This window comes from Sinocyclocheilus grahami, unplaced genomic scaffold, assembly GCF_001515645.1.
Source record: "Sinocyclocheilus grahami isolate Dianchi unplaced genomic scaffold, SAMN03320097.WGS_v1.1 scaffold184.1, whole genome shotgun sequence".
NCBI classification, from domain to species: domain Eukaryota; kingdom Metazoa; phylum Chordata; class Actinopteri; order Cypriniformes; family Cyprinidae; genus Sinocyclocheilus; species Sinocyclocheilus grahami.
Genome location: NW_015505363.1, coordinates 1,013,169 through 1,035,170, shown reverse-complemented (window position 1 = coordinate 1,035,170; position 22,002 = coordinate 1,013,169). Strand labels below are relative to the sequence as shown.

General features: G+C 37.4%; 1 protein-coding gene across 2 annotated transcripts in view; it reads left to right on the top strand.

Annotated features, from left to right (window-relative positions):
• trip4 (thyroid hormone receptor interactor 4) overlaps window positions 1-22,002 on the top strand; it is an 83,072-nt gene that overhangs the window by 28,306 nt on the left and 32,764 nt on the right. Inside the window, exon 12 of one of the 2 annotated variants that reach the window (XM_016284546.1) lies at window positions 13,167-13,269. The exons of the other annotated variant lie outside the window; for it this stretch is intronic. Coding sequence (XP_016140032.1) covers window positions 13,167-13,269 — 103 coding nt within the window. The remainder of the gene's footprint in view (window positions 1-13,166; window positions 13,270-22,002) is intronic. 2 annotated transcript variants of the gene reach the window in all.

Genomic DNA, 22,002 nt, shown 5'->3' with positions numbered 1-22,002 from the left:
GCTTGTTCTACCATTTCCCTGTTCAGCTGATCATGTTGTGACTGAACCCTCCCTGCTCTTTCCCATTTCTCCAGGTTTGTTTAATGAGGTGTCGGTAGAGCCAGGGGGTATCGGGATGAAAGGCATCCTCTCGTGGCCAGTTAGTCTCCCTCTTATGGGACTTTGTGGGAGCAACTGGAAGTTCACCACAGGGCAACTTCCAGCAGACATAGATGGGCTGAAGTCCAGAACCTCAATCAAAGAAAACATTTATGTCTACTTACTGACACGCTCATAAACATATCTCTTATTTCATGTCAAGATCTCTGGGTTAGGACCTGTGAAGAAACGGTTGCTCATTGGGCTATTGTCAATTCCAAGTTTTTGACATGGTCCATGTTGACAGATGAGGTGAGATTTGTGGGGCTGATAAGATTTATTTTAAAAGTGCATTGTTTAACAGCAGAATTTCCTGCTGAGCTTTTGATCCAGATGGAAAGCCTACCCTTTAATAATGCTCTTGAGAAAAACCAAGTTGTGATTCCAGGTTTGTTTAATGAGGTGTCGGTAGAGCCAGGGGGTATCGGGATGAAAGGCATCCTCTCGTGGCCAGTTAGTCTCCCTCTTATGGGACTTTGTGGGAGCAACTGGAAGTTCACCACAGGGCAACTTCCAGCAGACATAGATGGGCTGAAGTCCAGAACCTCAATCAAAGAAAACATTTATGTCTACTTACTGACACGCTCATAAACATATCTCTTATTTCATGTCAAGATCTCTGGGTTAGGACCTGTGAAGAAACGGTTGCTCATTGGGCTATTGTCAATTCCAAGTTTTTGACATGGTCCATGTTGACAGATGAGGTGAGATTTGTGGGGCTAAGATTTATTTCAAAAGTGCATTGTTTAACAGCAGAATTTCCTGCTGAGCTTTTGATCCAGATGGAAAGCCTACCCTTTAATAATGCTCTTGAGAAAAACCAAGTTGTGATTTTTTTTTTATTATTGGGTTTCAATGTCAAATCCTCTGAGCCATGAGGTTGACCATGTTTACAGTTTAGCAGCTATCACTGCTTGAAAGAAAGATAAAGTTCCACACAGTGCCGGCCCGTCCAACAGGTGGTACAGGCAGTCGCCTAGGGCCCCACCTTAAAGGGGTTAGTTCACGCAGAAATGAAAATTAGCTTGTGTTTTACTCGCCCTCCAGGCATCCTAGGTGTATATGACTTTCTTCTTTCAGACGAATCCAGTCGGAGTTATATAAAAAAATTGTCCTGGCTATTCCAAGCTCTATCATTGCAGTCAGCGGGTGTTGCAGTTGAACAGTCCACAAGTCGTCAAATAAAGCACGCGCATCCATAATAAAACGTGCCTCACACGGCTCCGGGGGGTGAATAAAGGCCTTCTGTAGCAAATCGATGTGTTTTTGTAAGAAAAATATCCATATTTCAAACATAATCAACATAATTTCTCTCACTTCTGGTATCTGTCATACGCATAATTCATTAGTGACGAATGCGGAGAGAGAACAAAACAAAACGGCGGTCACGAATTAGAAGCACAAACCGAGGATTTGCAAAGAAAAATGTCGGAGGATTTCAATATAAACCTAGAGGGGACTGGTTTTCCTTTGCTAAAGTAAGGAAACTTTGCTTCCTTTGCTTCTTTAAACAAATTTGCAACAGACTAGCATATCTCAGAGGCGCGTGCGCTGCGCATACGTGCTGCATCATCCGCCGAATGTGAGAGAAAAGTGTTTATTACGTTTGAAATATGGATATTTTTCTTACAAAAACAAATGGATTCACTACAGGAGGCCTTTATTCACTCCCCGGAGCCGTGTGAGGCACGTTTTGTTATGGATGCGCGAGCTTTATTTGACGACTTGTGGACTGTTCAACTGCAACACCCGCTGACTGCAATGATAGAGCTTGGAATAGCCAGGACAATTTTTAATATAACTCCGACTGGATTCGTCTGAAAGAAGAAGGTCATATACACCTAGGATGCCTCGAGGGTGAGTAAAATGCAGCCTAATTTTCATTTTTGGGTGAACTAACCCTTTAAGGGGAGGGCCTCATGGCCGCAAGGGTTCAATTGAATTTCAAGGTGTGTTTGGCTTGAAGCGGTGCTGCACAAACCGATCATTGTATCAAAGTACTTTGATGACAATTGGTTTGTGGAGCACACTTTACGTCAAACACAACTTCTGACTTCACTATCATCATAATATTAAATAGGCGTGAATAGGCCCATCATCAATAGGCAGGTACGCATCGCATGAACCTCAATAAACATTAGATAAAATGCTCATGTTCGATAGAAACTTGAAAAAAAAAAAAAGTTTAGTGACACTGAATCAGGCTGGACACTGACAGTTAAATCAGCAGAAATGGGATGACGGGTAATGGACCTTGTTATGTCTACATCACTTAGAGGACCCACCAAAGAGGCACATGCTACACATTAGGGCTGCACAATTAATAAAATTTCTAATCGCGATTACAATTATGGATACCACAATTACGTAATCGTTCAAAGCGGCAATTACCGTATTGGCCCGAATATAAGACGACCCTGATTATCAGACGACCCCCCTTTTTCCAGATGTACCTTTTGGAAAAAGGCTTTTTGAAAGCCAAATCTTGTTTTTTTTCTCAGTAAAACACATTTTGTCTTCAATTATTTTCATATTGCATATTTTTCCTATTTTAATTTTTGTTTTGAAAGTATGGTAAAAACTGGTAAAATTTACCAACAAACCCATAAAAAAAATATTCACTTAAAAAAAAAAAAACAGGTAGCCCATCTGAATTAGGACATTTAGGCTATTCATCTAATAGTAGCCTACCAAAATCTTATTAAGAGTAGAAGTTAAATCTTACTGTGGTCTTCAAATCTGGGTACTGTCTTACGTTTTAAAATCACAAAGGGAGTTTGGTCCCATCAGGTTAACGTGACGGTCACGACTCCTGCAGCTGTAAGGTTTTCTTTCTCTTTTGTTTTTACTCGCAATCTTTACAACACGCATTACATTATGTATTTCATGCCACACTCGTTTTATGCATATTTGGTGCCACCTATTGTTGTGGGTGTATTATTGACATGTCAAAGTCTAGACCCTGAATATAAGACGACCGCGTTTTTCCAATAAAAAAACATCGTCTTATATTCGGGTCAATACGGTAAAGTCCACTTATGTTATTCTGCACGCTTAAGATATGTTTTTTCTTTCTACATGTTACCTTAAGGGTTTTTCCATTGTTTTAGTTTTAGTATAACATTATAATACCATTCATATTTTTACTTTTTTATAATTTAAAGAAGAAACCAATCCGATGTATAGTTGCCATTTGAGGCTTAATACTGAAGTCGGTTTTTCAGTTAGTGTTTTCAGCTTGTTTATTTTCATATAAAAATACGGCATGCCGTTGCATCAAACAATGGTATAAACATCTTTCAATGTAAATTGTGATAATCGTAATTAATAATTGCAATTACAATTTCAAGGGAATAATCGACAATTATGATTTTTGTCATAATCGTGCAGCCCTGCTACACATTCAAACGTGAACATGAGTCTAGAGGCATCCAAAGAACCCTACTGTTGACACAGCACAAGATGTAGCGGCAATACAGCAAACCTACTTTAGGTCAGAAACATACACTATGCAAGTATGCAAACACTGACCAATACATTTTTAAACATTGTTGATCAAACCTCTGTACTCTAGGAAGCTAGGAAGTACTCTAGGATTACATAGCATCGAATCTAGTATACTGACTTTGACTGAATGTAAACATTAATATCTTATTTTAAGCCTTATTGAGTACCACCTTAAGTTTGAAATTACTCCCTGACAGAATTTGCTTTGAGAATGTTACCATAGTGGGGTTGTTGTGTCTAACTCGGCGTCTGGTCAATTCTTAGGCGACCTTGTTTTCTTGTTGCTTGTGGTTTGTTCTCAAAGGTGAGGTCATAGGCGAAGTTCAGGGGCCTGGAACTGAGCAAAACATTTAGGCTACATAAATCATACCATCAAAATAAATGACCTCATAAAATCTATCATCATCTTGTGAAACTGCATTTTTTCCCCCCCCATTTGCTAGGCCATGATTTTCAGTAAGTGAAGGTCTGTCAAATGCTAATGTAGAACCTGCAATTCGACCAGCTCTGGCTCCATTGGAAGCCTGCTAGTGTTTCATTTTGCTTATACGTTTTCAGCGGGCGCCTGATTCAGTGACTCTTTTTAAACGAGGCCAATCAATGCATTACAACGACGGTTTTTACCCCTGCGGGCTGCTGCCCAGCTGCTCCTGGGAGTTTTGTGCTGCTACCTCTGAGAGGAACATTACCTGTTCAGTATGCATTAAGGCGAGCGTTTACCATCAGCCTGATTGACACAGTGGCAGCCTGTGAAGGGGAAATAGCTGGACATGAATTTTCTTGTGGCTGAGACATAAATTATGTAAAAACACTAGTGGCAGTGTTGGACAGTGCTGTATAATTAATTTGCGCTCCAACTTGACACCAGTTGTGTTTGTTTGTGAAGGAGTATGTTTAAATATTAATCACTGCAGAACTCTCCTGCTGGAGAGAGAGCAGCTCTGCCTGCCATAAATAAAAATAACTGCATTTGAAAAGTTTCCGTTTGTCTGGAATGGTGTAGGCCTGCTGGGGTTTCAGCATTTCGCGATCGAATCATCTTGAGCCACATCATTAGCTTTTACAACAAAACTCAAAAATTACTTGGTTACACTTTATTTCGATAGTCCACTTTAGATATTCTACTAACTATAAGTAACTTTGTAACTACATGTCATCTACATGTCAACTAATTCTCATTAATTTGCAACTACATGTCTACTAACTCTCAGAGTAGACCGGGTAGGTTTAGGGTTAGTAGAATAAGTTGACATATACTTGCAAAGTTTCTGATAGTCAGTATGTTGTATGTTGTGGACCCATCAAAATAAATGGTTAGAAAATATTAAGCAGACAGTCTTCTAATGACTGCTAGTTGACATGTAGTTGCAAAGTTACTTACTGTTAGTAGAATGTCTAAAGTGGACTATCGAAATAAAGTGTTACCACTTGTTTCTTTATTAAAACCTGACAACATGAGAAAACCACATTCAAATTCTGATATCAGCAGGGTTTTCTTCAATGTAGTGCAAGATCCTGTCCCTCTACAAAGACTTTTCCCCCTTTGACCCCAAAGTGATTCCACTGGCTGAGACGACTTTTTTTTATGGATACGCTATTTAGTTCATGATTAAAAAATAACAGAAACTGATTTGACCAAGTTAAAGTCTTAAGGTAAAGTAAACATTTACCACGGTTCAGCGATTTTAATAGAAGTACCTGCAATCTGGAATTTTGCATGAGTGTGAACGGTTTCCCCATGCGAAGGTGGACACGCGTTGACCAGAAAGCTGTTTAGTTTGAAGTTGACTTCTGTTTAAGCTGTTCTTCATACATTGTTACACTATTGACAATACACAATGGACCAAAATGGAAATACTGGTGTGAATTTGTAACATATAGAAGTAAGTATGCAACCGTAAGTTGTGTGAAGAGGAAAACTCATTGCATCTGACACGACATGCATCTGACAGCAGGACAAGCCGTGTAGGTTTATGATTTAGTTTGAAGCATTTAACATAAATGTCTCATGTTTAAGACAACATGGCTGCAGCTCACACCGTGTCCTGTTATTTTTCAGATGTGTTCACAACATCAAAGTATATCGATATAAACAATATTGTCCCATTCTAGGGGGAAACTCAGAGTTTGAAATGAAATTGAAATTACATTTGGCACACAGAGAAGAAACAAAACACTGTATTTGTTTGGTACTCATGCGCACCGCCTGTTATTTTTTGGAAAATGCATTTTCCATACAATGACAGTATATAGTGAGCGTGTTCCAAAAAGGACATCTATATTACTTGTGTGCTAAAGTCCTTTTGGAGCCAAAATTGAACTTTTGTTTCACTAATGATTGCCACCCCTGTAAACAATGACTTAAATATTTAGCACGTAAAGTTAGTGTTTATAGTGGATATATAGTATCCTAGTATCTAATTTTATTGTGCTTTTCCACCCTCCTTTTTGGAGCTTGACAGCCTGTTGTTAAAAACTGCATTAATTAACACTTATTTTAAACTATTTTCAAAAATCTCACTACAAATATCTGAAAAGAAGAAAAATGTTTGCTATCAGTTGACAAGCTGTCAGTTTTGACATAAGAGAGCGCTAATGTTTTTATTAATAATGATATTTGCCAATTAATCGGCCTGTCAGATATGTCTATTATTCAGGTATAAAGCAGTAAGAGCACAGAAAGCTGTTCGTTCTCCTTAGCTTTTCATGGTTTATTCACTGTTAGCCATCATGAAGCTGGAATGCTGCTCATGCATTTTTCTCACTACAGCGCCCAGATGGTCTTTGGCTTGCAGGGGTTTACAGGCTTTTTTCCCCCCATGTTTTGTTTTTTGAAAAGGCTGTTGAGCTTTTTATTTTCCATTGAGGGTTGGTCTTATGCTAGTGAAGTACATTTAAAAATGTTGAAATAGAGCATGAAAGCAGTGATCCTGACAGCCTCTTTCTCTATTCCCTTTTTCTTTTTAAGGACCTCTTCCTTAGTGCTTCTCCTGTATCAGGGCATCTGTGCCAATGAAGCCTTTTTATTTGACTGAGATTGAGTGCAGCCAAGCAGGCCGGCCCTATTACCACTGTGCCACAATGCAGGAGATTGCCTGCCTCGGCCATCTAATTGCGGACATCAGCTGAAAGGCTGTTGCTCTGCAGTGGTGAGCAGACAGCCAGTCTCAGATTCATTGCTCCGTTGGCTAGTTAAAGCACCAGGCTGTCTTTGTTTGGGGACATGGGGAGGCTTATAGGCTATGGTGTGCTCTGTCTGCTCACTAATCTTATAATGTTCTCTGGCAAGGGCTGCTCACCCTTTGCTGCCCTCCTCTGCACTGGACAATATGAATCTCTCATCACAGTGCTTATACACACTGGCAGGATCCCAGCCTAGAGAAAAAAAGAAAGTCTTTCCACTTAACTGGCACCCTGTCAGCAGATAGTTGTGGCTGCGCACACATTTTGCACTCCACTGGTTGAGTGTTTTGGAATACATGCCGACATTGTGTGAGCTGTCTAAAATGTGCTACGGTGAAGGGCTTTTGGATCATGTTTTCTGTTTTAAAAGAGTTTTTGTAGGTTAAATACAATTTAAGCTTAGTTGACCGCATTTGTGGCTTGATGTCAGTTGCCGCAAAAGGTATTATCAACTCATTCCTCAATATTTAAAAACGGAGAACCAAAAAGCATAAAAATATGGTACTGTCACACTGTTCTGAATAGATAACCATAACACTTAAATCAATAGGTCACCAAAAAGAAAATTCTGTCATAATTTGTTGACCTTTGTATTGCCCCATGTGACTTACTTACTTTCATGATACACAAATGTAGTACTAGTCACTCTTTTGTAGTAGTCACTCTTTTCCATGCAATAACAATGAACGGAGACCGGAGCTTTTGGGCTTCAATATAGGCAAATATACAGGAAAAAATTGTGGAAGTACCCCACATGACTTGTGCACTATGTTCCCAGTCTTCCGAAGCTATACAATAGCTTTGTGTGATAAACCAAACTTATAGTCATTATTCTCAGACAATTTTCCATTCCAGTGAGCTGTTAATCACTGCATCCGGTTCATCTAGTCAGTGAGATGAGAAACTCGAGAAATAGATTTGTTAGATTGGTGAATAAATCATTCATGCCAGTTTCATAAAGCGGATTAACCGATTAAATTAAATTACGATTTTGCATTCAACTCAAAACAAGAACATTGTGAAAGGCATGAATGCTTTAAGAAAAGTAGGGGCAGATGTAGAGACTTTCAGTGAATAACCACTTGAAATTTTGGTCTGTTCCTCTTACAAAACTATTATTTATCATCAGAAGGCTAATATTGACTTGTAATATGGTGCACAGACTTATGGAATGGTGAGGATTGGTAAATGATAACAGAATTCCTTAAAAGGAGATATATTTTGTAATTGCAAATAAAATGACAGTTTCCAATCCAAACAGGTTTCCTAAACACTGTCACCATTTGCCATATTTTAACAGATAGTCCTGCCACAAACTAATGCCATTGGCAATCTCCACACATAACAATTAATATTGCATAACCACAAGTTCATTCACCTAAAACAGTGAACTTAAAAGCTCCAAAAATAAATAAATACAAATTTACTGAACAACAAAAATACAAGCTTCGCATTTCTCATTTAAAACCTAGACTTCCAAAACGGAAATTACAAACTGAACAAGAGCAGCAGAGCAAGCCGACATTACTTTCTAATGGGTAGCAAGCTACATCTGCGTTCCATAGAGCTTAAGTTATATTTAACCCACAATATTACTTTAATGACTGATGTTCAGATTGTATCTTATCTCAGTGATACGACTGAAGCTTTTGAATGTAAGCCCTTGTTCAGTGGATGGATATGAATGTGACATGCCTTTTCAATTAGTCAGGTATTGAAACTGTCATGCGGGGGAGGGGAGAGCTGGCCAGTGCAGTTCAGCAGCATTAAATCCTAATTAGCCATGGAAGGATGAAAGGAAAATGTTTTTGAGTTCATTCTTTGATCAAGATTATCTGATTCTGAACATTAGCCATATATATCCCTTCCATTGTGTCTATAGACTTCTTTTTGTTAAGGCAGTTTGGCTTGAATTTGAGATTAGGTCCTTTGTCAAACAAAGCAACTCCTCTATTGCTTTTATTCACTGTTCAATTTGAGATGCATATAGAAGCTTTATGAAGGTTGTCTTACAAATAAGAAGACTGAGGCAGAGCATTCAAGGAAGCTATTAAGAAATAGTGCTGTTAGTCTTTTGTTCAGTAATCCTCCCACCAGCCCATCAGGCAATCTGTCATCCTTTTAAATGAGTCTTAGCCCACATACTTAATCTTTGCACTCTGCAGTTATTTCTCCCATTAAAATTCTTCTAAAAACACGCTTTTGTGAGACAAAATTGAAGCTATTTACTTTTTTAAAATACATGTTCCAGGTTTCATTGCACACAATTTATCAGTGCACATTTTCCCAAAGAAAACAAGAAAATTATCTCTATAATTCTCTCCTTCTCCTAAATGAGTTTCTTTAGGGTATGACCAAAATCTTATTTCTTGTAACATTTTCCACACAGTTTTTGTTGTTGCTGTTTTATTTTTGTCATTAAAAATAAGAACAAAAGCACAGTAGGACAAAAACCTATGAAATTTATTACAAATGAAATAAACTGGTGTAAGTTTTCCAGTAACAGTAGTGATCAGGTACAATTGAATAGGGCTGTCGCGATTTGTCTAGTTTATTCGACTATTCGATTTTTAAAAATCTTCGACTTCATTTTGCTCAAATACCGGAAGTGGCGCATTTCACAGACGAGAATGTATAAAACACATAATTAATCATAATTGTGAATTCACAAACACTACGATTTAATAAAATAATTATATGCGATGCAGTTCTAATACAGTATAATTTACATGTGTGGAGCGTCTCAAACTCCATCTCTGCATGTTGTTGTGAGTTTGGGTTTATTATAACATTCATCTGGGAACACAACATGCGCCATTTCATCAGATTTGTAAAGTAAATAATTTATTAATCTACGCAAACACAGGAGGATACATAGTGGTTTCAAAATAAAAGCTCAAACCCTCACTCAGAGTTTACACGTTTTGATGTCCACATATTCATTTAATTACCGTGGCTATAACATTTCTGTCCTAAAGAAATGGCCAAATATTAAAGATTAAGTGGACATTTAAATGAAATGGTGCTTGGTCAATATTAAACAAGGATTAGATCGCACAGTAATGTGTAAAACCAATCGTCAGGCCGTTGGCGCCCTCTGCAGGCCTTTGTTGCAATGCGTAATGTACATTAGCTCTATTGTTTATAATACATTATGTATTTTAACAATTTTGTTCAATAAAACCATATGATTTCTTGCCTTTGATACTTTATTTTGAACTAATTATTATTGCCTCATTGCTATTATATATGTAATTTTAAAGGCTATTGTTCACTTACATCTATTTTTATTACCACAAAAAATAATTATAATTATAGGGCACTATGAAATCCGTTTTATTTCCAAATGCATTTTTTTCCGGTTTCATTTTTCTGTACTCTGTTTTAATGGTTAAATTAAATTTTAATAATCAAAAAGCCTGTCTAATTAATTGAGTTTTACAGTTATCTTTACCAAATTCTGTTTTCCATTATTTTCTGGATTCCATTTTAATGGTTCCATTAAATTTTAATAATCAAAAGCATATCCAATTAATTGATTTTATAAAAAATAAAAAAATATCTATTTTTTTCAGAAATACTGCACATTTACATTTTTCTCCTAAATAAATTCTGGTAAATAATTTTTCTGGTAAATACACCTTTAAAAAATTTTTTGATTATAATTTTATTATTAGTAGACTAGAACACGTGGATATGTTGTCATTCTTACACTATAGTACTAAACTTTAATTTCAATGATAAGGACACTTGCTTCTTGCACTTTGTTGCACTTTACTTTTGTACTTTTGGATTTAATTTTGGTTTAATGAAATATAGTTTAATAAATTATTCTTAAGTAAAATTGTTGATTTTTTTGTGGGAAATTAATAATTTAGATTAATCGATAAATTAGTCGATAGATTAATGCGAAATAAAAATAGTCATTAGTGGCAACCCTACAATTGAATAATCAAATATTAAAACAAAACACTGCATAGTGTTCACTGTATCATTTACATTAAATTACATTTTATTGCATTAGATGTACAGATTCACGATAAAGGTAAGTAAAATTATTTTCTGTTTTTCTTTTGTTTTGTAATTACCATTAATGACACGGACAGCAGCAGGTATATTAGGCAGCTGTCACTTTAAGACCGAATGCAAAGATCCAATGTATTGACACATCTGCTTTCTTTCCCAACTGTTACGTTCACTAGTGGGTTTTTGGACTGACTTAGATTTTTTTTCGTTGGCCGATGCCGACAGGGCGATGTCCGTGTTGAGTTCTCTTTTTTGCGGCTTATTGTGCTTAACCATTTTTAACATCAAGCATGCCCCACATTTATTTCCATTGTTCAATATATAAAATATATATAGAGCCATATCTTTGTGTTTTCGCTTATGTCATTTAGGCCATGCAGGCTGTTGCATAATGTTAAGCAAAACAAATACTTATATTAATAGTAAACTATTTAGATGCTATTTTCTCAAATTCTTATTTGGCCTTGCTCTATTCTGTTATAGAGCACCTTGTTTTCAAAATTCAGTTGGTTCCACATAGATAAAAATCCTACCATTTATTTCCGTCATGAATGTACCATTTCTGAATTAAACTAAATATTCAGTAAGTAAAATGGGTTTCATGTTGACTTTAAATGTTCTCTGCAATGAGCGGTAAGGCTGATTTATATATCTGGTGTATTGGCTGCAGTTTTGAAGACAAAACATTGTGAACTATACAGACAAGTGAAAATGAAAGTTATCCTTTGAAGAAAGCAGCTAGTTACACCACAAGCTATATGGTAAATTAGCTTGTTACATTGAAGCAACTTCATATTTGTTTTATAAATAGTAAATAAAAAAAAATAGTCAGCCAGTACTGTGTGTTCTAATTAGTTTTAATACATGATTAAGCAAACAAAGAATCTCCAAAAGAGGCACAACATTAAATTATAATGCGAGACGGCTGCTGCTAATCAATAAAATAGCTTTGCTACTGAGAAGCTGCATGATTACAAAAACAGCAGCACTGCGGGCTCACTGAGAAATGTAGTTAAGTAAACAGCTTTGCTATTTAGTTACCCACAATGATCAGTATATCATTTATTATATTTTCAAATTAACCATTTGTTTCTTGACATTGGAGTCTAGGTGGAGATTTTGCAGCCACAATGTTAGAAACCAGGTTCAAAAACACTGACACCTATTAATGATTACTATCACTATTAACTTCATTTCTGCACACCAACTACTGCTGCTTCTGATGTTGCAGCTGTTCTGTTTTATGTGTTCAGGGTTTCCAAGTATTATATTTCTGTAATGTGTGTAATGGCTGTCTGTCTGTTTGTTTTACCCAGAGGTTCTCAACTGGTTTTACTTGGCAACCCAGATTTTACACTGATATATTTTGATACCCAAATGGAGTCTATAAAGTATCAAAATAGTGTTTTTTAAATTTATTTTATTATTATCTAATAAATTTCTTTATGATAAGGGCATGTTACACAACATGTCCATTTTGGTATATGGATAATTTGACCATATTCTTTTGAAATGTTGCAGTAGAGTTTTAGTAGACGCATGCCCTTTGACATGAACAACAAAAGGTATCGGTATCCAGGTATATTTGTCCTTTTATTTTTCACACTGTTTAACTGAACTTATGAAAGGTTATTAAAATGCTAAGAAAAGCTAAAAAGAATTGTTGACCACTTATAGCTAAAAAGAGACATATTTTCCCTCATATTTTATGAAATATTTAATGTAGGTATGCATTTCTATATTTGAACCATTTAAACTTATATACTATAATGTTAGAGCTAGAACTAAAATGTTCAAGGTACTTGTCAACCTTTCATCTGCTGATCTTGAAGCGACATTTCCCAACAAGCATTTCAATCAGATATGTGGGCGTATCACAACACGAGTGTAAGGAAATCTAGCAGTGGCTGAATTGATCCACGTCTCCTGCGATACAACTCAAGTATGCAGAGGGACCTCATATCTGCAGCACTCTTAAAAGCCCTGATTGTGTCAAGCTCTCTTTGGCACTTTTAGTGTGGGGGTGGGGGTGGGGGGGAGGAAATAGTGTTGTGAAACGCTTGTGCTTCTCGAATGCCGTGATACAATCATACGACTCTCTGATGGTCGGGAGGAAATAAGATGACCTGTGCCTTCCCCCGACAGATTAGATAGATGTCACCTTTCTTATGAAAGTGCCAGTCAATTTCGCCTCTCCTGTGTGCTGCCTATCAATTATGGGGAAGAGAAGCCTTTCAAAGCCACTGTGCTTTCTGTGCATGGTAACCAAGTGACTGAACACAGCTCATTGTTTCCTCTCTCTCTCTTTTCAGTATCCCCAGATCAGCGAGGAGTCGACTTCTCCATTTGTCTTCATTTGCTCCAACCCCCAGGAGTTGGTGGTGAAATTTCCCATGAAAGGGAAACACAAGATTTGTAAGTCCTGCTTGCCTCTTTTTATGTGCTGGCTCTAGTTCACCCTTTCTACACTCTTAGGGGCCGTTTACACGACAAAGTTTTCAGCCAAAAACGGGAAACTTTTTATGCGTTTTGCCAGTTCGTTTACACGACAACGGTGTTTTGGGCTTAGTACACACTCTCGGTGCGAATGTAACCCTTTAAATGGTACTGGGAAATAGTTCACGCAAAATCGTCCCAGTACTTTAGTACCGTACATTTAGTTCTGGAACTAAAGCGGTGCGAAAGGGCCTAGTACTACATATTATTCATGTATATCCCACAGTGCATAGCACCAAGCCTTGTGAAAATATACATTTGTTGTTAGACAAGGCAAAAGCAGTGTTGATTACAAATAGTATTTTGTTTTGAATTTAGAGTATCATGACATTAGTGTAGCAACTTGATAATGCCAAACTCAAAAAACGAGTGTCCAGTGAGAAACTATTTGTGCCCATCTTTCAAAGTGCAAGTTTTTGAAAATGCCACTGTTATCATTTCCGTGTAAACACCCAAAACGGGAATCTTTGAAAACGGTGACGTCATGCGCGTGCGTAGTATGTGTTAGGTGTGTAGACATGCGCAGTACATGTCGATTTTAAAGGCAAGCGCCAACAAACATACACAACAATGGTACTGTGCAGAATTCTTTAGATGCTTCAAAAAATGTTAAAGAGGTTTAATTATATCCAATCATGTATATTATACAATATTTGTAAAAGGCATGTTGTCACACTAAAACAAAAGACAAAACAAAACAAATGTTTTTGAGAAACATCTGCAACACTTTAGTATAGGGAACACATATTCACTATTAACTAAGAGTTTTCCCTGAACAAACTCCTAGTTTGCAGCTTATTAATAGTTAGTAAGTTAGTTGTTAAGTTTAGGTACGGGGTGGATTAAGGGATCTAAAATACAGTCATACAGGCATTCAAATATGCTTTATAAGTACTAATAAACAGCCAATATGCTAGTAATATGCATTCTAATAAGCAACTAATTAATAGAAAGAATTGGTTACCGAAACATCTAATGTACTTTTACACAGTAGGGCCTTTCGCACCGCAGGAACCTTTTCATAGTACCAGAACTAATTGTGGAACTACCCACTTTTCGGCGTTTTCGCACCGCCGGAACTGGGAGCGATTTTAGTACCGGACTGCCTTTTTCGAGAACCAAGTTAGCTCCTACTCCAGAGCAGGGTCTAACCAGCACAACTGGTACTAATCGTGACGCAAGTAGACATTGATTGGCCAAACGCGTACGAAAACGCCCTCACCCGCCATGATTTAAAACGCCGTGTAAACATACTGTAAGCATGTCAACTTATTCCGCAAGTATGGAGAACAGCGATAGATGATGGGAAATAGATCACGCAAAATCGTCCCAGTACTTTAGTACCGTACATTTAGTTCTGGAACTAAAGCGGTGCGAAAGGGCCTAGTACTATATATTATTCATGTATATCCCACAGTGCATAGCACCAAGCCTTGTGAAAATATAAATTTGTTGTTAGACAAGGCAAAAGCAGTGTTGATTACAAATAGTATTTTGTTTTGAATTTAGAGTATCATGACATTAGTGTAGCAACTTGATAATGCCAAACTCAAAAAACGAGTGTCCAGTGAGAAACTATTTGTGCCCATCTAGACAGTAGGCATCGAGGCAGCTCACTAGGTTTTGAAACAGAGCTGTGATGTTGCACATCATCTATTGCTTTTTTATAAATTTTCATAATTACTTTTGTGGATGTTTGTTTACTCCACATGCAAGATGATGTGCAGTGTTGGTGGTGAAATTTCCCTAGGAAACACAAGATTATTCTTTTCATGTCTTGTGCTGGTTGTTCTTATCAGTTAATGCTTATTGTTGTCCTCACTATCATCATTTAGCTTTGGTTCCCTTTGGTTATGATCAAGGTGTTCATTCATTTGATTTATGCAGAACTATTTTCACATGGTGGATCACATCTTTAGGCATTGCCAATAATAATGGTAGCATATTTGATTTGCATGAGTTTGGAAAGAGAACCATACAATTTCCATACAAATATACCATGGAAAACCCATGGTAGCACTGTGGAAATTGATTGTTTAAAATTGTTCCATAGTGTATGATTGAAGAAGGTGATTAACATAAAAATATTCAAACAATACAAAACAAATAATTGTTGATCTGAACAACTACTCCGGCTGGTCCTTTTCCCTGGGTTTGGCATCACAGCTCAGGATGTTGAAGGATTTGGGTCTGTGCACGTTCTTGTGGTGCCATCAGCCAGCTTATATAAAAAATAAAAACTCATGGTGCTGACTTCTGGGAGGTCCTGCACCAGCTGAGCAAGTGCCATTGAGATGAATGGGATTGCTGACGGAGGAATGTTAACTTTCTTCTAAGAACGATAGACCTCCTCGTTCCAGTCACATGACCCAAGTTTTGTCACCAGACAGCATAAAAAAGACCTTTATGATAAAAGAAACATCCGTTTGGACCTGCAAATATGCCTATATGAATGCATTGCTTTCAATCTTCAGTAATGTTCCCAGGAAATCTCTGCTCTTAACAGATGTTGTTTAGTGCTGTTTGCCCAGTCATTCTTCACAGCAGCTCGACTGTCAACAGTGGTGTTATTTCACAGTACAGACTGGAAGCATTTCACACTTGGATAGTATCTGCGTGACGGTTCCTCCTTAATCACATTTACACATTCTTTTCTGTTATAACCTGCTTAGCTTCTCAGATAAAAATGATAAATTAATTATGTTACTTCAATGATAGTGAATGCCTGAATTCTCAGGTGGAAAGCGTCTCTGACAAGCATTGGTGATTGCTTTTACAAGAGCATTGGTGACTGACTGTTCGGGGTCTTTTGTTTTCACATAAAGGAAGCACAAAACCAGGCCCTCTTCCCTCTGACATTCAAAGCTCCCTCCTTCCTCCACCAGCTTTTCATATCGTAATGGAGAATTTTATATCCATTTTGACCTTGTGTCTAGCCACCGTTTCCCATTCATTTTCATTCTCTCCTAAGCTGCCAGAGCTCTCAGGAGAGCCGAACTCTGTGAACTCCTCACGGGGTGAATGGGGGAGGAGATATGGACTGATAAGCTGGGAGAGCAGTGAAGAGTAAGAAGTCACCACAGAGATGTCCTGCCCTTTACCTCCCCCGTGTCTTCCACGGTTTATCCAACGTTAGGGTCAAGGTATCACACTTTTTGTCCTGGCACACTGGAGAAAGCCTGTGAGCCGAAACATTTGTTTAAAATAAAACGTAAAAAAAAAAAATCTGAATTTCAAGTGCAAATCACAGTTGAATTTTTTTTAAGTAATTAAAAAGACTTGCATGCCAAAACGAGATATTATACAAGACGAGAGAGCACAGTGTAAATAACCTTGTTGAACTACCCATTTTTTCCTGCACATGTCTTTACCCTGTCATCCCAACAGCGTGTTGATATATGGATTAGCAATCACATAAAGATGCTTGCGGTCTCGGAGAACAAAGCTATTACGGAAAACTGACTTGTATAATAGAACACCATCCATCTACCCCTCATTGTTGATGGAATTGCTGACATTTAGATGTGGGAAATTTGGACTCTGTCGTTCCTTTACAACGAAATTTCCATTCGCTGATTAAAATGACTGTATTAAAAGCTGTGTGGGTGCTGAGATTTCTGTTCACCAGGCACCGGAATCTTTTATCCTGTTATTTCATCTCCGCACTGAAGGTCATCTTCGCTATATCGAGCTATCGGAGATATCCTGACGAGTGGCTTCAGCCGTGTGTGAATATTGCAAGCTCACATCAGTGATTCAGTTACATGCTAGCCTTTTAAAGGCCAAAGGTTGTCTCTCTCTCCTTGCTTTATTCGAATAAATACAGCTTCAATATCCAAACAAGCGTGCCTTGCAAGCTGCATGCATTATTAATATGCTAGCATGCTGTGCTGAACTGCTTTGCTGAAGGACAGACTTGAAGTAGATGATCTGTTTATTTACTTAAAGGAAACCACTTTTGTCTGGATTAACCAACTGCACTGTATTAAATAAAGCTTGATTTTAATAAACAGGTCATATTTTTGTGCTTCTGGTGACTTATAGCCTGGCTTCTGACTATTGGCATGATGTCTGGTTCACTTGGCAGTTTATTCTGGCAAGAACTGCCCACTTAGGCCAGGAGGAGATTGTCTGACCAGAATGTAAAACGTAAAATGTAAAATTTTTCCATGCCGTATAAGGGCAACTTTATCTACAAAAGTTGATACCACAAAAATATAGGCTACTGACTCACACACTTTGGAGTTATTGTTTCATTTCAGTTAATGAAAAGAGGACTGCTGTTTGTTTTATTCTCCAACAAATTTGGGAAACCATGGACTCATTCAGAGACTCTGAAAACAAAGTGAAATACTGTTCTACACATGGGTATCTAGTTACTTGCTACTGAGATCTCTCAGCTCCTTTAACACTTTTTACCATATTTAAATCCATTCTGCAGAATTCTGCCAGATTGTCCCACACAATCGGTGTAGAAAAGTGTGCAAAATCACCTACCAGATACCTCATCAGCTACTTTACTGAGGAGCTACAAAGTAGCCTGAGGCCATGAGCTTATTGATAACCTCTACTCTTATCGCCCTTTCGTTTTCTCCCTGCAGTACCCTTGTTTCTTGACTTTTTTCCCTTCATTTCTCCGCTACCTTTTTTCATTCTCTTCCATAGGGTGAGTAAAAAGAGAGGTTTTGATTTATTCATGGACTCCTTTTTTATATTCATATATTTTCCAGGGCTATCTGGGTGCGGTGGAATTTCTTGCTTCAGCAGCTGCTGGGATGCTCGACAGAAATCAGGTTTCAGGTCTATTGAGCCTTGCGGTGGGGGAAGGGTATGTGTATTGGGGGGGTTATTTATTACCCAGGAAATGTGCAGCAGGCTTCAGAGGTGACAGGCTGTGTTTATTACAGATCTGTCACACAGCTAATGGGCAGCCGGGAACTGGCTGCTTCACTAATGTGAAGGAGAAGCGTGCAATGAACAAGAGGACTCCCTCCCCCACTTTGCCCTTTAAACTCAAAGCAGTGACAGTGATCCGCAAACAGGGAAAAGGTGAACGAATGTCACCTGAAATCACAATTTTCAGACATTGCACAGAAGTTACAACACTGCATGCTAGTAGCTGGATGAGCTGGATGTTGACATCACTGAATTCAATGATGAACTGTCTTTAACTGAAAAATTAGTGTTTACTATTGTCATTTTGCATTATTGACACTATTTTCCTAATTAATGCTGTTCAGTTGCTTTGTCACAATCTGTATTGTTAAAAGCGCTATATAAATAAAGGTGACTTGACTTGACTTGACTAGTAGATAAGGAGTCACTTAGCAGATGTGTTTATCCAAAACAACTTAGCTGGTAGGAATCTTTTCAAGGACTTTTTTGGCATTGACTGTGCTGATTTTGGGTGTAGATAGGTGAAATGGATTTGTAACATTTAAAATTGTGTTAATAGAGTTGAGAATCAAAGTATGTACACCACAAACATGCAAAGAATGGAAATGCAGAGTTGTGTGGTGTAGATTTTGTGTTGGCCCTGCTAGTGATTTTGCCAAGTAAGATATGTTCCTCAACAACTTCTGTTAGTCCTGGCAGAACATTCCTGTCTAGGGCTGCCACTAACGACTATTTTTATTTCGATTAATCTATCGATGAATGGATTAATCTAAACGATTAATTTACCGCAAAAAAAAACAATTTTACTTGAGAATATTTTATTCAACTATATTTTATTAAACCAAATGAAATCCAAATTTTTATGAAATCATTTTTTTAAGCAAAAGTGAAGTGCAACATAGAGTGCAAGAAAGCAAGTGTCCATCTCATAGTCCAAATTACTGAAATCAAAGTTCAGTATTATAGTGTAAGAATGACAACATATCCACATGTTCTAGTCTACTAATAATACAATTATAATCAAAAAACACTTTTTAAAGGAGTATTTATCAGAAATGTTATTTACCAGAATTGATTTGGGAAATAAATGTAAATGTGCAGTATTTCTGAAAAAAAAAAAATTAATTGGAGATGCTTTTGATTAATACAATTTATTGGAACCATTAAAATGGAATCCAGAAAATAATGGAAAACAGAATTTGGTAAAGATAAAACTGTAAAACTCAATTAATTAGACGGGCTTTTTGATTGATAAAATTTAATTTAAAAACCATTAAAACAGAGTATAGAAAAATTAAAATGGAAAAAAAAATGAATTTGGAAATAAAACGGATTTCATAGGGCCCTATAATTATAATAAAAAATGTTTGTGGTAATAAAAATAGATGTAAGTGAAAAATAGCCTTTAAAATTGCTTAAAATGCATATATAATAGCAATTAGGCAATAATAATTAGTTCAAATAACGTATCAAAAGCAAGAAATCATATGGTTTTATTGAACAAAACTGTTAAAATACATAATGTATTATAAACAATAGAGAGCTAATGCACATTACGCATTACAACAAAGGCCTGCAGAGGGTGCCAACGGGTGCCAAGCACCATTTAAAGGGGTCATATGATACGATTTCAATTTTTCCTTTCTCTTTGGACCGGACGCTCCTTCGTTGAATCCGCCGGCTGCGCCGTTCTCAAGCCCCGCCGCCTCTGCTCACTCTAGGCCGCCCCGCTCACTCTAGGCCACCGTGTGTGACGCTGTTTCGTTGTGAAAGCGAAACTACGCTTTGTAAAAATCGACGCGTTTCAGAAAGGTGGGGCATAGAGGAGAAACAATAATGTACAGTATGTGTAAAATAATGTTTTTTTTACCTTAAACAGCATAAACATTTCATTCCACCAAATACACAAAATAATGTTCTTTTTAGCAACATCATATGACCCGTTTAATTCAAATGTCCACTTAATCTTTAATATTTGGCAATTTCTTTAGGACAGAAATGCTATAGCCACTCTAATTTAAAGAATATGTGCACATCAAAAAGTGTAAACACAGAGTGAGGGTTTGAGCTTTTATTTTGAATCCGCGGTGTATCCTCCTGACTTTGCGTAGATTTATAAATGATTTACCTTACAGATCTGATGAAATGGCACACGTTGCGTTCCCAGATGAACGTTATAATAAACCCAAACTCTCAACAACATGCAGAGATGGAGCTTGAGATGCTCCACACATGTAAATGATAACAGTTCCTGTGGAACTACTGTGAACGGAGCCGCTGTGTGACGCATGTACTTAACCTACACGCATGTAAATCATTAAAGCTAATATACTGTATTAGAACTGCATCGCATATAATTATTTAATTAAATCATAGCTTTTGTGAATTCACAATTATGCTTAATTATGATTTTTAAATGGGTTTAATATATCATGCAGCCTTGGGAAACCAGCAAATGCGAGCAAAATTTATTTGAGGATTTTTAAAAATCGAAGTGTCAAATAAAATCGACGAATCGCGACAGCCCTATTCCTGTCAGTGGAATTTAGTCCTAACCCCGATATAACGTAATCCTAAAATCAAGCATATGTCTTGTTTTCTGCTCTTATATGGCAAATCCAGTGAATTCTTAGGAAGTGGAGGAAGGATGGAAAAGCGTGTTGAATTTTCACTCCCCTAACCTAATGCTTTTCCAGGAACTTGTCCTACTTGGCACAATCATGGTGTCCCTATATTATTACAGGGACAATCCCCCTTGAGAAACCTTGGGTTAAGTGCCTTACAAGGACACCGTGATGTCGGTTCATGGCTCGTTCCTTATGGGGCTCGAGCCAGAAGCCGTCCGGTACTCACTAAACCACCCCCTTTTGCAAGTGGGTGACCATAAGACATTGTAACATTTTCATGTTCAGAGAGTTTTTGGGAAACTGTTGGGTTGACTGAGTTTTTACTTTAGAAACTGGCAGAAATTAAAACGAGGCTCTGAAAAATACAGTCGTTTTAATAGGTTGTATTGTTGTGTACCTTAGTGCAAATGTAGAAAGATTAGAAATTGTTAGCATTAACACAAAGCTAACACACAAAACTTTTCGATTTCATGGCATCTTTAAGACCACACAACCCATTGAATGGACTCTTCATATTCCTACTTCTGACTCTCACAGCCTTGTTTTCATTCGTGTCACATTAAATGTGGCGTTTACCCTGAATAAGATCTGTTAATGTTTCTTAGTAACTGAAAACAAATGTAGTCTACTTTGAGAGGTGTCCTGGAGGCCATGTGGAATAGAGTTTGAGTTTAATTGCTGACTACTTTTCCAGGCTTCCACACAGGGTTGTTCACTCGTATCGTGGTGTGTGATCAAAATATCAACAAGCGGTTTAATATGCTTGTATATCTGTCTCTGTGATACAACTATTCAATGCTAAGAAGACTTGCTAGCTTTTAAAAAGAGTACTACGTAAACACATAAAAGATATGTGTATGTGAAAAGGGAATGGGGGGAGACTGAGTGCCAGAAAAAAACCAAGCAAGCAAGCCTTTGAAGGTCCTACGCACTCGAGCGATGATCCAAGAATGTGGTTTGTATTTGGCTAAGAATTGAAAGAGATGTAGCTCTCATTTCAAACATAGTTCAGCCTAGCATGAAATAAATGACTCAATGAGACCCAGGTCCTGTTATTTAATCATACTTTTCTTGTTTGTTTTGCGTTGTTTAAAAGCAGCGGCCCAGCTGTGAGGGTTTCCACCTAGTT